Raw genomic sequence first — 16,463 nt, 5'->3', positions numbered from 1 at the left:
CAAAAAAGCCACCATTGGCAGACACTTGGCAGCAAGCAGATGTTTTGTTTCTTAGTTTCTGCCATTTAATCTGCTCCATACAAAGGCAGCAAAAGAGAGAAGTTTTTTGGTTGATGAAGCTTTTCCTCAGGGATTTGGCTAATGATTCATTCTGAAGATTTATGCTGTTTTACCAAAGTTAAAAAAAAAAAAAAGATGACTGATCCAGTTTCTCCTATAACTGGAAAGATGCGAGAGATATTTGTTATTAAAAACTGTTATTTATTCAGTTTGTTCAGCTAACTGCTATTGTTGTCATAGCTAACCACTGTGGCAGCTCAGGAAAATACTAGAGTAAACTAGTAAAACTCAGCTTAATTTAAATGTACACAAATACCTAAAGAAAGCAAGTGAAGTGTCAACCCATTGATGGAAAGGAAGTCTTGTGCAGATCTAGCTACCATTAATGTCCTATGGTTCCAGAGAGCAGAGGAAGTGTGAACCTTTTTCTTGGTCATAGTGCTGAATTACTAGAACTTTTTCAATAGGTGTGTTGCTCTCTTGAAGTGGGTTGTGTAGGAACAGGTACCTCCAAGTACCTTTGGGAATCCCATCTTTTTCCTATTACTGCAAAAATGAATTTAACAAATCCTTTTCCTAAACTCTTAAATCAATTCCTTCCTCACCCTGGAAATACCAGGATATGAAAGTCATGTGGCTTCATTGGATATTCTTGTGTGATTTGTGTAGACTTTAAAAAAGCACAGCAATCCAGGCTCTTCATGTAGTGTGTGTTTTAGGCAGCATGAATGCTGTATCTGCTTTAAGATGTATAATTCTGCTGTGTTTTGGTTAAAAGGAGCAGTAAACATATATAATTCTGCCTCAGAAGTACCCTTTTTCTCATTCTGGAGACATACTGTTCTAAAACATTTTTCTTGAAATTAAATAGTACATTTATGGTACATTTAAATAGCACATTATATTATAGCAAAAAATCCCAAAATAGAAAACTTTCTTGGAGCAGAGAAGAAATTCAACTTGGCGAGGGGCCAGAAAATACTGGTAGTTAGATAAAAAGGCAGTGTCTTTGCTTTTATAAGGGAAACTTCCTGGGTCTTACAACAAAATAAATTCTTATTTTTCCTTCAGACTCTTTTAAGGTGAAGGTTTAATTTGTACATTGGGAAACTGGACCTAAATTAGCTGGCTATGGAAAGCTATGCTAACTCTGTGAAACCTGTTACTTGAAGGAAAGTCTGCTTCAGATAATCACAGAGGCATTTCACTGAATTGAAGTGGCAGTTTAGATTCTGGGATGCAGGAAGATGTGTCAGTGTGTCTTCATGTATGGGCATCAGGGTACCATGTTATGATACGCCACTTAACATGCCTGTGACTCCTGACGTAGACATGTCAGGTTTTGTGCTGTGTCAGTAACCTCGTTAGAATTAATTATGAAAGAGTTGTTACCATTTGGAGGCAAGAATTACTTTCTCTTACAGGGCTGAATCTTAGTCTCAAATGTAGTAATAACTTAGAAGTAATTGCTGTTAATTGAACACTAATATGATTACACTTTGTTCATTGGAAGTGATTAACCTGTGTGTTATGGGAGTTTTGTGTAACTGCACTTAGTGGTACTTATGACCCTTGTATAGTGTTTTGAGATGTTTATGTTAAAATATTGTGTTATATCATGCAAAACACTCAGTATTTGAGGTTTAGATATATGAATACAGGAAGATTTTTATCATGTTAAATTTTGAGTCGTCAATTCTTTTACCAGAGTTTTCTAGTAAATTGCTCTGCTTAGAACTCCTACATACAAAATTAGAATTAATATCTAAAACCTAACATTCTTCATAAAGGAAGAAGTGACAGAGACTTTAAAAGCAGAAGTTACCTACGATCAGTGTAAGACCGATTCAGTTTATTTCATCTGCCTCTTTGTCCCTTTGGAAGAGAAGGGATAGCTAAGGGTTGCTTCATTTCTCTTTTTTCCACATTTTTCTGTATTCTGTTTTGTTTGGAAAACTTGGTTTGTTCTGTAGAGTTCGATTGCCGTAAGTATTTGCTGAAGAAGTTGGCTTCAGGTGTTGGAAGTGTTACAGTAGATAGGAGGTTTGAAGAGGGAAGGGGTGGATAGTGGTAAAAGCTCTTGCTTCATGCTCTGCTTTGCCATGAGAGAACTAGTATGTGTTAGCTTTGGGCTCTTTAGATCTGTTTGTTTCTAAACAGTATCTAGACTGTGCTACTGTAAATGCACCATCCTACAGCTTTCCTTTCCCTAAATAAACAACACTTATGTTCCATCTAATAGTAGGGCATCTCTTGTATAATGAAGGGAAACCGTATTTTTATATACTTAATTTTCTAACATAGCTAGCTTTCTAACCTAACAGTTTAGTAACAATTATTGGCGTACGAAATGAAAGAAATCTAAGAAGATATAATTTGCTCAGGAGCAAATTCACTTCCTGTGATGGTTATCTCCTTTTTCCATCCTCACAACTGTCTTCACAGTACTTCGTTTTTCACATTGCACATATATGTTGGTGATATGTCTAATGTCAAGAATTATTCCTATTAATCTTGATCACTGTTTATGAGCTCTCTGCAAACATAGAAAATGAAGTAAATTTTACTGGTTTGTTTGTTTTGAATTAGGTTCATGCACTGTTAGTTCGAGAAGTTGATGTAGAGAAGGTGTCAAGTTTTGAGAACCCGTATGTAGATGCAATAAGAAGTTTATGGAATGACCCTGGAATTCAGGAGTGTTATGACAGACGACGGGAATATCAGTTATCAGATTCAACTAAATAGTAAGTATATGGTGGCTACAAACAACTATATCTAATTTTCCCTTTGTAACAAAGTAATTTTGACTTTTTGGCATCTTATATTGTATGCTTGTGTCCATATTTGTATGTATATGCAGCACAAACCTACCTGAATATACACTCACTAGATTGAATTAAGGAGTGGAGTATGTCTCCTTTAGGATTATATCTGCAATTGTTTCACAGAATGACAGTCTGAGATAATTCAAAGTCTTAAACTAAGATTCTTAACTAGGGGTAATTGATTTTGGTGGTTTTTTTTGTTAAACTTCTTTGGGCTCTTACTCTCCTCTGACATACAATGACAAATGCAAGATTGACACTAATACTTTCATGTAGTATGACAGTAGTGACTATTGCAAAGTTCAATCAAAGTCGACCTTCATACAATTCCTAAAATTGTACTGCCCCCGAACTCGTATTTTCCCAGGTTTTCCTCTTCCCCCCCAGATTACATTTACAGTCCTGGGGGTACAGTTAAGCAAGTCAGTTTGTATTACATTGAACTGCCTTTCTATTATGGAAACAAAGTTTAGAGTTTACAGAACATGGCTGCCAGGAAGACAATAGGAAAGCACTTTAAGTTAAACTGTGTTTGTTCTAGGTCAACAATAATAAAAATGCATGCGTTGCTAAAAAAATTCTGAAACATTATGCCTTTAGTTTCTTGGGACAGGAATCTGATTAAAAAACACTGTGAAATTTGTCATTGTGATCTGAGGCCTGCCTGAAGATTCACTCCATGAACTTTAGTTTATCCTAATTAATGTAGCATATGGCTCTGATAAAATTTTTCTTCAGCTGTCAGAAAAATGGATAATGGTAAGGGCTGATGGGCTTTTGATATTGATTAATGTTACAAAGCATAGTTTGATATTAAAGCTGTGGCAAATACATCCATGGACTCTGCATTAATTTCTGTATTAGCTATAAAAAAATTATTCTGATAATCTAATTCCAGTCTCTATTTGGCTTGTGTACAAGAATGGAAGCCTCTTATTGAGGAAAGAGCAGAAGAATACAAAAGCACCATTAATCTCCCATTTAGCTCATTAAAACAGGGCTATAATTGTGACAGGACTGGGATGACATTTATCTGCAAAGTAGTGTGAGGATCCATATCTAACACAGCACTTTATAAGTGAATCAGTCAAGATAAACTCATACTATTTAGGCAGCTGAAGACCTACGGATGCATGACACAGGTCTCGGATTTGCTGCAGTGTTGTCACCACACCATATTTTTCTCCTTGCCCTATGCATAGGGTTTGTTGTCCTGTGCACTTCTCTGTCCTGATTACCTTTCCAAAGCATCATTTGTGTCTATTTGCTTTGGCGTAGAGTGGTGCAAAGCACAGTGGCAACTGCCTTATATTATTTGTATTTTCACTGTTCCCAAAGATACGATTCTGTGTTTGGTTTTAAGTGGCAAGAAAACGAGTAGAATATTACCTAAAGTGAAGAACTTAAGGATGCATAACTGGTGAAAAGAAAATTTTAAGGACAAGTTGCTGACAATATATTTTCACATTGTTCCTGTGCAAAAACAACTGTAAAGGTTAAGTATAAGCTGAAGCAGAGCTTGTCTTATGTTTTGAATTTTTTGTATTTTTAGGTCCTAACTTTGTTTCCACAACTGATGTGATACTGGTTTTAAAGTTGAAATAAATGTATGTATTTTGTGTGCTTTCCTTAGAAGTTAAAAATAGTATTACTTACTCTCCAAAGTAGGAAATAATGATCTGATGCTAATTCAGATCAGATTGTGCTGAATACCATAGTTTTGACCTACTTCTAATTAAATTGTCACCATAGTGGATCTTTTGAGTAGCATTAAAAATAGTAGGGAATAATTATTAAGTAGCTATAAAAGCAAATTCCTAGTACATTGTCTTGCAAAAGGAACATGTACTAGTTGATAGGTTATTTTTCAAGCTCAGCATGTTTAGCAATCTGCCATGAGTTTTTGCAGATTTGGTGACTTTACTACAGCTCATACTGTGGATTTCTGCAAAATCAACTAAATTAGAATTGTGAATCACTGTATATGAGTCTATAGAAAAGCCTCTTGTGTATTTATGCTTGCAAGTAGAGTATTTTCAGGTATGTAATTCTTCTAAAAACAATTAGCAGAAACAAAACAAACTGTTTCAAAAATAGCGTGTCTCTTTACCAGTAAAACACAGCAGCAAATTTGGTAGCATTAAATCCCTGTCATAAAGCAAGGATACAAATTGCTTAAAGATTACTACTGGGATTCACAAAGCAGTTAAGACAGAAATAAGCCCTCAGTGCCCCTTGCCTTCTAACTTGATGTGTAAACCAAAACAGTTTGTTGACCACCAGATCTCTTGTAAGCATATGTGTCTGTGTGTCTGGTAAGCATATGTGTCAATATCACACATATTCTTTCTTCATCCCTTGCACAATCTCTCATCTTCTCAGTAGTTTTCCCCTGTGTTTTTATTGTAGTCGTAGTAGTAGTAGTACTTTTAGTCTGCTAACTATATTGTTTTTTTTCTCTCATCTAAGTTCAAAAAAGTCAAATGCCGGGTCTTGCCTTTGAGTCACAACGACCCAGGTAGTGCTACAGGCTTGAGGCAGAATGGCTGGAAAGCTGCCTGGTGGGAGGGGGTCTGTGGGTGCTGGTAGAGAGTGCTGAACATGATCCAGCAGTGTGCCCAGGTGGCCAAGATGACCAGTAGCATCCTGGCCTGTGTCAGGAATAGTGTGGCCAAAAGGACTAAGGAAGTGATTGTCTATTTGTATCAGCACTGGAGAAGCCTCACCTCAAATCTTCCCTTTGGTTTTGCGTCCTTCAATACAGGACAGGCATTGAGGTGCTGACGTGTGGTAAAGTCAAGAGCACATCAGGTATTTAGAGGTTATTTGCTTCCCATGTACATTACTGGGTGACTTAGCCACTTGATTACCACTAAACCACTTCCCTTTAGGATGCTGCTCACAGGGTGCGACTGATGTAAAATAATAACACGATGTGGATTGCCTTAAGTAGTAGCTGTGTGAGATCAGAACATTCAGTATGAACTGTACAGTGTGTGAAGACCTTAACCCAAATGTTAAGAGGTTACTAGTCAACCATCTGATTGTATCATGGCTTTTCAAAGCCTAAAGAAAGGAAAGACAAGAGTCTTCTCTGTTATCATTAAAAGGGACAGTTGTCATAAATAATATTTCACTTCTGTGTGGCAACTTACAGAATTTTTTCCAATAAGACCATCTTTTCCAATAAAACCCTAAGGGCTTGCCCTTCACAAACAAAATGTAGAAAGTGTTTGAAACTGGAAAGTGTCCCAGAGCCTTGATTTGGCTCAGATGTTCAACTTCACCTTTCTGTGACCCCATGAAATTGATGTATTTGTCCATGGTGTACCTTTAATCAAGGACCCTCTAGTTGCTACACAAGCACTGGGAATACCTTCCATGACTATGTTTTCTAACACTTAAGATAATTAAACATAATGTTCCCACAAGTTTGTACCCCGCTATGTTACCTGTGCCAGTGGGTATCTCATAGCCCACTCTGTAGTGCACTATAGTTGTACCTGCCACAGCGTTCTTACGTGTATGTGAAAGTCTCTTGGGCTTTTGTTTTTGCATTTGTTATCACCTTTAACAATACAGTTGCTGTGGTTACAGAGCTGTGCAGATACCTGTGAGCTGAGTTAGCTGGACAGTTAGTACAGAAATGCAGATTCCAATATTTAACTGGAATAAGAGCTTGAGGGTGTGATTCTGAGAACATCTTCAGCGTATCACTGTTAACAGGGAAGAAAGAGATGAAATCTAATGATATCTGCTCAATAAAATACATCCTTTGTGAAACCATTGCAGCTGTAAGGCTTTAGTATCTAGTAATTTTTGTATGACAGGATTCCATTTGAGTTTTAAGTATTTTCATAAGTTCAGCTAACAATTAATTCCTTCATATCTATCAGCTGAAAGTAACATTTTCCTTCTGTGTTCCACTTCCGAAACAGGTGTATTTCAGTGGAATTAATTCATGTTAAGTACAATATGCTTAGGGCATACAAGAGGAAAGATCAGTGTATGAATCTAAGTTCTTTTTAAGGCAATTTACTCCATTTGCTGGTATTGCCTTTAGCAATCATTCTTTCTTTTATTTATTAAAGCTGTAGGGAATTTGAGGACTATAATACATCTGTGTGAACCTTTCAGAAGGATTAATACTGTCCTAAATTGGGACCTGCTTTGCAGCTGACACTAATACAGCAAATTTTGAACAGCTGTCCGTGGGCTATCTGTGTGACAATCACTAGTTTGCGGTGAGAAAACCATATACTCATAATTTATAAGATGCCTAAGCACATCATTATTTAATAAATATTGTAATACTGTTAATTAATTCTTTCTTACCTTCATTTGTAAAACTGTACCTGAAGGTTCTAAAGCTGTATTTGGGAGAGCAATTTCTGTTGCAGAATGGTAGGTTCTGCTTTTATGTATCCACAGTTTACAGCCTTACCTACATAAGGTTTACAGTAAGCTAGAGCTAACAAATAAAAATGAAAGTCTGAAATTCAAAGATCAAGTGCGAGCAGCAGAACCATGCTAATCCTATCTTATTACTTAGATATAGTCCCCAAACATAAAAGGAAGATCTGAAGAAAGATGCGACATGAATTCTACTGCATACCAAAACACTTTTTTCTATAGAAGAAAGGCAGATTATGCAGCAGAAATCAGGAAATTCAGAAAGGGAAGCAGGGGTATATAAAGCTGTAGACAGTTATGTATTTCTTTCTTTTCTCATGCAGTACCAAACATTTTTAACGTCATTTTTATGCCACATTTCCTAAAAAGAAAAGTTTGCAAAAGCATTTTTCTAATTTATGACTTGCCTTTTTTAGCCTTTGCTGAGGTTCACTTTTAGCCTGGCAGGAGGCTTGAGGAAGACAGCTAGGTAGGATTTGGATGGAATCGTCAAAATTAGTGCTAATGTTTTTTAGGGACAGTCTCATCAATCATTTCAGAGTTTTGTAGAACAAAAAAAAAGACTTTAACCATCCACCTGCACCCCTACAAAACTGCACCAAAGTCCAAAAATAGTATGGAGCGTAGCCCCACAGGATTCCAGAATAGTCAAGCTCCAAAGGACAGATCTTATCAAATACCTTGTCTAATTACCCTTAGTCATAGACTTTGGTTAGGTTTTCCTTTTCACTGGCCTGCCACTGTATGTGTATGAAACAGCACATTTTGTAGAGGGTAATGCACATGAACTACCCTACCTTTGAGGTGAATACATTTTTTTGTTTGGTTGGCTTTTGTCTTTTTTTTTTGCATTAAACTTCAGAGCTTTAGGGTTGAAAAGCTGTAAACATGGTTACTATCATACCAAAATCTGTCCTTCTTGTGGTTCAATGCAGTGAAAGAATTTGCATATGAAATGTTGCTGGCAATTATAGCTGTGGCTACACTGAAATCACCCATGAAACTTTATGTTAAACAACAGATTTTGTAGAATTTCTTGAGTTTTGTCCCTTCCCTCTTCCTCGTACTCTCATTCCTCCTGTATAGATTAAGAAACAGTCACATTTTTGGCTGGCTAGGTGATAACAAGTTATCTTTACTGGTTTTATGCTGACCTTTTATCAGTCTCGATAATTGTCTCAACATGTTTTGTTTTATTTAGAGATTTCTAATGGCGTGTTTCTGGTGTGGTGCCAGCCAGAACCCTTCTCTTCAAAAGTGTGTTTCAGAGGCACTCTACTCCCCAGGGAATGTGCTCTCAAGGTCTTTCAGGCAGACTTTTTCTAAGTGCAAGGTTTATTACTGTGCTAGTGAATATTTATTCAGCATCTTTTTACATCAGTTTTGTCTGCTAAGTTTAGGAATAGTTATTAAGTAGTACTGATGAGTGAACCAGTCTCATTTTTAACCTCAGAAAGACAAGTGAGTGTTACAAATGGAGAAAGCTGTAGTTTTTCTACTTTTGTCTGCCATGCCTTACTGCTGTGCCTAATTAATTAGGCCATACCCTTAACATAGTTTAAAGTTACAGAAATTCATCTAATGGAATTATTCCTGAGAAAATGCTACTTTAACACCTGATTAGTTGCAAAAATCTGACCTCAAATACACAGCTAAGTAGTAGCTTATGGCTGAAGGAGAGTGTTTGGAAGTGCCTCTCCCACGCTGAAGTGCTCCAAGACCTTAATCTCTGAAAGGAAATTCAAGTAAGTTTTGATGGTCTGCCTTCGTTAGGTGATGTAGCCCTAGGAAATTAGTTAAGACTGAAAGTTGAGCTACCTGTTAATGGTGGCATGGGTCATATTTAACTTCTTAAAGAGCTTTATTAGTTAAAACAACTCTGGACTGTTTATTAAGGTTAGGAGTCTCAATTCGTTGCTTAATTTCTATATGGGAAAAGCATGTAGGAATGCACAAAGCCAGTCAGTCTGTCCCATGATTCTGCTTCTGCTGTTTATTTTGAAATGGGAGCAAACAGTACCTTTGAAACCTGCTGTCTTTCATGGGCATCGTTGGCACCTCCGTAGCCTGGGAACTTCCCTGAAGCTGGCTGCAGGCTTGCATCTTGCCATAGGTGATGTAAAGTGCATTAAAAATAATTATTTCTCTCTTTATGCTGACTGGGAAACAAAAGGCTTCCTCTGCTTCTGGTCAGCGTGCAGATCACAAGCGTGCTGCTAGAAACTGGCAGTTTCTCCTGACGTCAAGGGAGGGCCACTGCCTGCAGCTCATTATACACTCATCACCTCAGTAATGTACCTTCTACTAGTCACTATAGCAACTCCCTGGAAAATTACCTCAGCAGCCACTAAAATTCATTTTTAGAAAAACTTAATTTCAAGTATAATTAACTTTTGAAACTTGATCCGTATTATAAATTTACTCAGAACCATGTATTTTCCTATTTTCTTACCTTTGTGTAATGCCTAGCTGAGCAGGTACTGTTTGGGTGAGAGGCCATATAGCTACAGTGTGATTCATCAAAGTAAGATTTCTTATCAGGTTGTAAAAAAAAACTTGGAGTACCACATTGCTGAGACCTTAATGTCTTGTATAGTTGCTACTACCCATACAACTGAATTCCCCATGTTAACACACTGGTGGTTACCCACTGCTAGACTAACCCTCAGGATGGCTGACAGTGTATTTCCAAAACCGGTATTGTTATTATGACTTTAAATTTTGAAGAAAATATCTGGGTTTGGGCAATTGTTGGCAACTCTCTCTTTGTGAAAGTTTGTGGATATGTCAAGTCTTGTGGTTTGTTTGCAAGTGTGAGTAGCCATTTATGAAGAGTTAATTGCATTGCATAGGTGAATTGCAGTAGTTTTTTCATTCATTTTGAGTTAGGCACATAACCTAAAATACACTGTGCATGTCTCTTGTGTTCTAAAATTTTTAGTTTGTGCATTGGATTTGTTTTCCCGGGTGAGCAATATAATTGTCAGTACTTTAGGGTCTGCATTAAGTGCTTGAAAGGCACAGTGAATCAGCTTATTAATAAGCAGATACACAAAAAAGTTAGTAAAAATTTTCATTTTCTTTCACTCATCACCCATCTACATTCAGAAACCCGACATATTTCACATAGCCTTGGCTTCATTCTGGTTGCTAGTAAGACAGTGGAGGAAGTAACTCCACCCTGTTTTCCTGCTGGAGCTTACAGACTTTCCATGTCCCAGGCCACATCCGTAAAATAAATTACCTTAATTTGAACAATTTCAGTATTCTAAATAATTCTGATGGAAATGTGTTATCACGCTGTTGCACAAGTGAAAGAGTTGGCAGGTGGGGATGGGCAGAAGTGCAGCTAAGGTGGGGCTGGAGCCAGCACAGTTGAAGGGAAGAAAATAATTGGCATAAGCTAGCACATTTGATGTTTTAATTTAAAGTTGCTGCTTGGTAAAGTACTATAAAAATAAATAAATTTTTAGTTTAATAAGCTATATGATGCATAAAGGTTGTGTATGCAGTGCTGCATGCCCCTGATGGTCAGAGAATGTCCTTAAGCCCCAGCTTTCACATGGGGGAAAAACAAGTTAAATAACTCTTTTGGTATGAGGAAGATTTGAAAATACAAGTCTTTATTGTGACAGAGACTTTTAAACCATGATAAGCCAATTAATAAGTTTTCAATGCTACAAGAGCAGTTGAAATAGTAGTATGTAAAAACTGTATATGCTGGTAATATGTCTTTAAATATTACTGGTATTCCAGTTGTCTTTTCTTTTTATGTAGTCACCTCTATTCACATACATATTCCCTCTCAGCATTTGGAAACAGTGAATCAGCCCAACAAACCAGTTGCTTAGAACAATCAGACTGCCCTTTTTAAATCAATGCAAAAATCCATTTCTGTGCTTCATGAAGAGAAAACGTCTTGGGTTTTCTCTGTGTAGTGCTACATGTGTAGAAGTGTAGTGGTTTGCAATTAATACAAAAGTTGTGATAATATGTTCAGCTTAGATGTGTTGAACTGCTCCCAATGGCATTTAAGGAAGATTGCATCCGACTGAATAGACAGTTCTGCAATGTATCAGAAAAATCTTCAGGATATAAAATAGTGCATAAAATGGACAGGAGAGACCTTGATGTCAATCCCTATGATAGATATTCCTACCCAAAGATAATAGATTTTTTTTAATTAGTTACTTTTTTTAGAAATGATATAATTTTTAAGAGACTTTTAAGGCATTTGCAGTGACTTTAGAATGTCTCGGAAGGAACTCTGTGGCAGGCAAAGCTTTCAGTCTGATTTTCAGAAACATGTTTAATCCCCTTGAAGTTGATAGCAGAATATGAAGTTACATATCCCCATAGGGTGACAGGAATTGTAATTGTCTGCAGAACTGTCAGTAGTAGAAAATGCCTACTTATTCACTTCAGAAGAACAGTGCAATACTTAAATAAAATCTGAAGTCAAGCACGTCATTTTTCAGCAGAAGTGTCTGTTAAAATAAAATCTAAAAGTACTTCAACAAAATTAAAAAACTCACAAATCAAAACTTTACACAGTTTTTCTACTTCAAAAGAATTTCATTAGTATTTGCTGTATGTTCATAGAATTAAAATAGTAATAATAAAAGATTTAGAAATAAGTTGTGACAAAAAGAACTGGGATATTTTCATTTGAATATGATAATATGTTTGTTTATTAGCTTTAAATTAGAAGGAAATGTGGTAGGGGCTAAATATCATTATTGGGAAACAAAGAAATGCAGAATGTATTCCAAATTGCTTTTGTTGAACTGAAGATTATAATTGTGATTGCCACAAATATTTTATTTTTATAGCATTTAGTGCATGCTTCTGATTGTTTGTTGGGATTTCTTTTATGAAATACTCCTGCTGGTTTTGACATTGCTTCCTTGATTCTGAGTTTGAATGTGTAATTCAAGACAGTTCTTAGAGAGCCCAACATCCTTTGATCTGTTAAGTGAAGAAATCCAGTAGAAAAAAAAAGTAGAATTCCATAAGGATGCATAAGGACACCTCTGTGGACTGTATAGGCTGTGTAAGGTGCTACAAGTGAAATGAGTGAAAAGGTAGTGTAATCTGAGTTTTGTTATTGAGTGAGCAGAACTTCAGCATAACTGAATGAGGACAATGTAAATAGTTTTAAGGATAAAGTAATGCTTCTGAAATTTAATTATGTCAGTGATTTGTGTTAGGGTAAATTAAAAAAAAAACACTTGATCTTCTTGTTTAATACTTTCTAGAAACACAAATATGATTTAACAATTAAATAGTATCCCTTTGCTTTATCACCTTTCTAAAACCAGGTGGATATACATTACCAAATACCTTAGTAACATGTGCACTGTGCAGAGGCTCACCTCGGAGACCACAGCTGAAGCTTGCCAAAGGAAAGCAACAACACAATTGTGTAAATTGGCCACCACCTGCCAGTTTATTCAGTTAAAATTCTCCTGCTCATGCTGCCACTGTATCATGTAATGACCTGCAGTACTTCTTTATATCCCTCCAAAATTCAGTCACGAAACAAAACTAATTATTTTGGGGAATAAGAATCTATTTCAGGGTCTCTGTCACTTTCTTATTGTGGTGACTATGGAATTCATTCAGTTACACTTTTTTTAGTTTTCTACCAGCAAACTGATGATGAGCTTGTTCATGTTGCTTTTTGTGTAAAAAAAAAAAAAGTTTCAAGTGCTGAGACTCTCATGGCTTTTTCTTATTGCCAGAAACTAATCAGTATTCTCAGAAAATACTTTCAGAGTAGTTGCTTCTGATTTACCTGAGATGTAGTGTTCAATACATCTTTCTCACATTCAGTGCTTACTATCACAGTGATATGAATAAAATCATAGTGAGTGAAGTTTGATCATAAAATTTGGTAACTGAGCCAATAATAATTTGGCTCCTTTCCAGAGCTAACAAAGTTTAATTCTTCTGTATTTTTACTGTAAGGTAGAAATCAAACGGCTTTATTTCTGTCATTGTTCAGAATAACTTCCTCTCACCATTTCATTAAGAAGTTATTCATAACATCAAGAAGAAGTCTGATTATTCCTTGTGTGGATTTATTTTAGAAAGGCACCTTCTCAAATTACTACAAGAAAAAGAACATGTTCAGAGCTTGGTGATACTTCATCATCATTTAATAAATTACAAGACCATTAGTCTGATCCTCTAGAATGAATGAGGGTATCCCTAGATTAATTTATCTTCTCAGTGGCTAACTGTAGGTCATTCTGCTATGAACCAGCCAAATGCCAAAGAACTTCATTGCCTGCAGCAGTCTTTTTCCCAGATGTCTAGCATGGGGAGAGCATAAGGTGCCTGGTGCACTGATTTCATGAGCTGTTCAGCTCCTGGACCGAACAGGCTGTCATACACACATTGGTCCAACGCATCTTTTTTGAAGGATGTCTTTAATGACAGTTTATTAAAACCTTCAATACACTAGTGCTTTATGGTTGAAACTCAGCATTAACCAATAAGAAGAGTTTTGTGTTGTAGTTTCTGAACTTTTACAATTAATTTTATAGCAGTTTAGGGTTTTTTGGTGGCCAGCTGAAGTGTATGTCATGTACTGCAGGCTTTTTAACTTAATCAGAAGTTTCAGTGTGAATGCAGGACTTCAAGTGCAGAGATCCCACTAAATAATTTGTGCTGCCTTCTGAAACCAACATCTAAAGAATTTTTGTCAGTGAGTTTTTCCTTTTTCAATATAGTCTCAAAACAGTGCCATTTATCCTCCTGTCATTTTATAACTGCAAGTGATCTGTACTATAGCAGTTTATTGTTCTGTGAACAGTTTGCGTTTCTTTACCAATGTGCATGTAGGCACTGCAGAATGAATATCAAGAAATATGTTGTATATTCAAGTAAGATCATGCAATTTTATAGTTCTCACTTATTATATGATATTATATCTCTAAATTTCATAGAATTATGTGTTCGAAAACTTTAGTGAATTTACATGTGAAAGCCAAGCAAAGTTGCATGAAAAAACCCAAACATAATAATTAAGCTCCTCTCCCATAGAATTAACTTGAAGCTATGTAAATGGGGTTGGAGTACATGTTTTATGCCTTGTCCCCTTCTTTCTGCCCGTAATGCTCTTTTTTTCTGTTGTACATCTTCCTACCCCACAGCCCATTTCCATTCCCAAGTTTTCCTTTCTGTTTTCCTCAGTGGAATGATGGTGTCACTGTCTAGCATTCCTGTTGTTTCTCCCTGTCTATAGCTATCTTAATGACTTGGACCGCATAGCAGATTCCACCTATCTTCCAACTCAGCAGGATGTGCTCAGAGTTCGAGTTCCAACAACGGGAATCATTGAATACCCATTCGACTTACAAAGCGTCATTTTCAGGTAGAAAAAAAAGTTTTAACCCCCACTTGCTTTGTTTCTTTTGTTTCCTTTTGTGTTACTAGTGGCAAGTATGGGATATTGGTTAAAAGTGCATAGAAAGCAATTATTTTATGTTTTAAAAATTGAACTAGGCCAGTTTGTTTTCTTGTAATTGTCCATATTTAATAAAGAGCTGATGTTAAAGATGTCAGAAGGATCAAAGACAATTAGATCTATTATTTTTGAAGGTAGTTATTACTGATAGAAAAGATGCAATTCATCTTTTCAATAGTACGTATCAAAGTTCTACTGTGAGGAATAATCTACAAATAAAATCACATATCCCTGTCATATAAATTATGGACTAAAAAACTATGACATTTTTAGAGAAAAGTTACTCTCCTTTAGAGAGAAATCACCCTACCTTGGTGCAAGCACAGTTGTTTCAAAAGTATCTGTGGAATTGCAAGTTAGACACCTGTCCTTACATTAAGACATGAGATGAAGTGGGAATACACCGCAGCAGACATAAGTTGTAATTTTGGCTATCAAAAATTTTAGTAGGTACATATTGTGTTATATTCACTTTAATGGGGGCAGCTTTAACAAATTTGGAATGTTGATTCTGGTAATTTGTGGGGAAAAGGGCAGTCCACCAAGTCTATTCACATCTGTTTATGCTGAATACACAGGGCATACATTGCCAAATTGTGGATCATAAGATCTTTATATCTCATAATTCTGAGGGCTTAAGAGACCCACAATAATTTAAATACAAAAATCACATCAGACTTAAAGCAAATATGATTAACTATCTGCTTACAACAGATGCTATTAAATACCAATGGGAAAAATTGTTAAGAAAGCCAAACTATTTTTAACTAAAGTTTTGAATTTTGTCATTGTCTGTGTGATTGTGTGTTTATCTGTTAAGGCGTTCATGCAGTTGATGTGGATGTTAATTTTACAGAATGGTGGATGTAGGAGGCCAACGATCAGAAAGAAGAAAATGGATACATTGCTTTGAAAACGTCACGTCTATCATGTTCCTAGTAGCTCTTAGTGAATATGATCAAGTGCTTGTGGAGTCAGATAATGAGGTAAGCAATTGTCAGCAAAAGCAACCAGTTTTAAAGGAAAAGTACCTTCTCTTGTCCAGTCCCAGGTGTTTTCTTGATGCATCTGCATGCAGTTGTGTACAACTTGTACCAAATGGCATGAGAAGCACTGTAGGGATCAAAAGGGAGGAAGGGATTAATCTCCAAATATGGCAAAGCTGATCCACTTCATGGAGGATTCAAAGAATTCTCTCTATTTTGTGTTGAAGGGGAATACAGTTGAATATAGAGAAATGTTTGTGCAGTTCTTGTTATGAGTGGAGGCACAATAGTAGGTGGTGAAAATGAACATGAACTTTAGAGATTCCTACCTGGACCAGACCCTAAGGTAATAAACATCATTCCTTTGACTTAAAGCCTAAGAAGTATATTGTATTTTTATTTCAAAAGATAAAAGTAGTAAGTAAGTGGGTGAGCTGAGGGGCAAAGCACACTATTATCCATTATTTTGAATGCAGTTTTACAGAGTAAGGAAGTTTTTCAATGTTCAGATTCTTTTGTCTTTCCTCAGGGGTATTTGAACTGACTCCTCAAACTTTTATGAGTTTTACTCAGTGGCACTGTCCTATGCAAGTCTTTTAGCATATACTTACAAAAGTAAGGTGAAAAAAAGAAAACCTTTGAAAATATCTTCTTCATGGCTGCATACATGTTGACTACACTGCAAAATTTGAGAGTGGTTGACAT

The 16,463-nt window shown here is 36.2% G+C and overlaps 1 protein-coding gene across 1 annotated transcript in view; it reads left to right on the top strand.

Annotated features, from left to right (window-relative positions):
• LOC139684564 (guanine nucleotide-binding protein G(q) subunit alpha) overlaps window positions 1-16,463 on the top strand; it is a 119,895-nt gene that overhangs the window by 77,303 nt on the left and 26,129 nt on the right. The window contains exons 3-5 of the mRNA XM_071580660.1: window positions 2,650-2,804; window positions 14,551-14,679; window positions 15,629-15,758. Coding sequence (XP_071436761.1) covers window positions 2,650-2,804; window positions 14,551-14,679; window positions 15,629-15,758 — 414 coding nt within the window. The remainder of the gene's footprint in view (window positions 1-2,649; window positions 2,805-14,550; window positions 14,680-15,628; window positions 15,759-16,463) is intronic.

Source organism: Pithys albifrons, chromosome Z (genome assembly GCF_047495875.1).
Source record: "Pithys albifrons albifrons isolate INPA30051 chromosome Z, PitAlb_v1, whole genome shotgun sequence".
NCBI classification, from domain to species: Eukaryota; Metazoa; Chordata; class Aves; order Passeriformes; family Thamnophilidae; genus Pithys; species Pithys albifrons.
The sequence above is the reverse complement of the archived record's forward strand: the minus strand, read 5'-3'. Positions and strand labels throughout refer to the sequence as shown.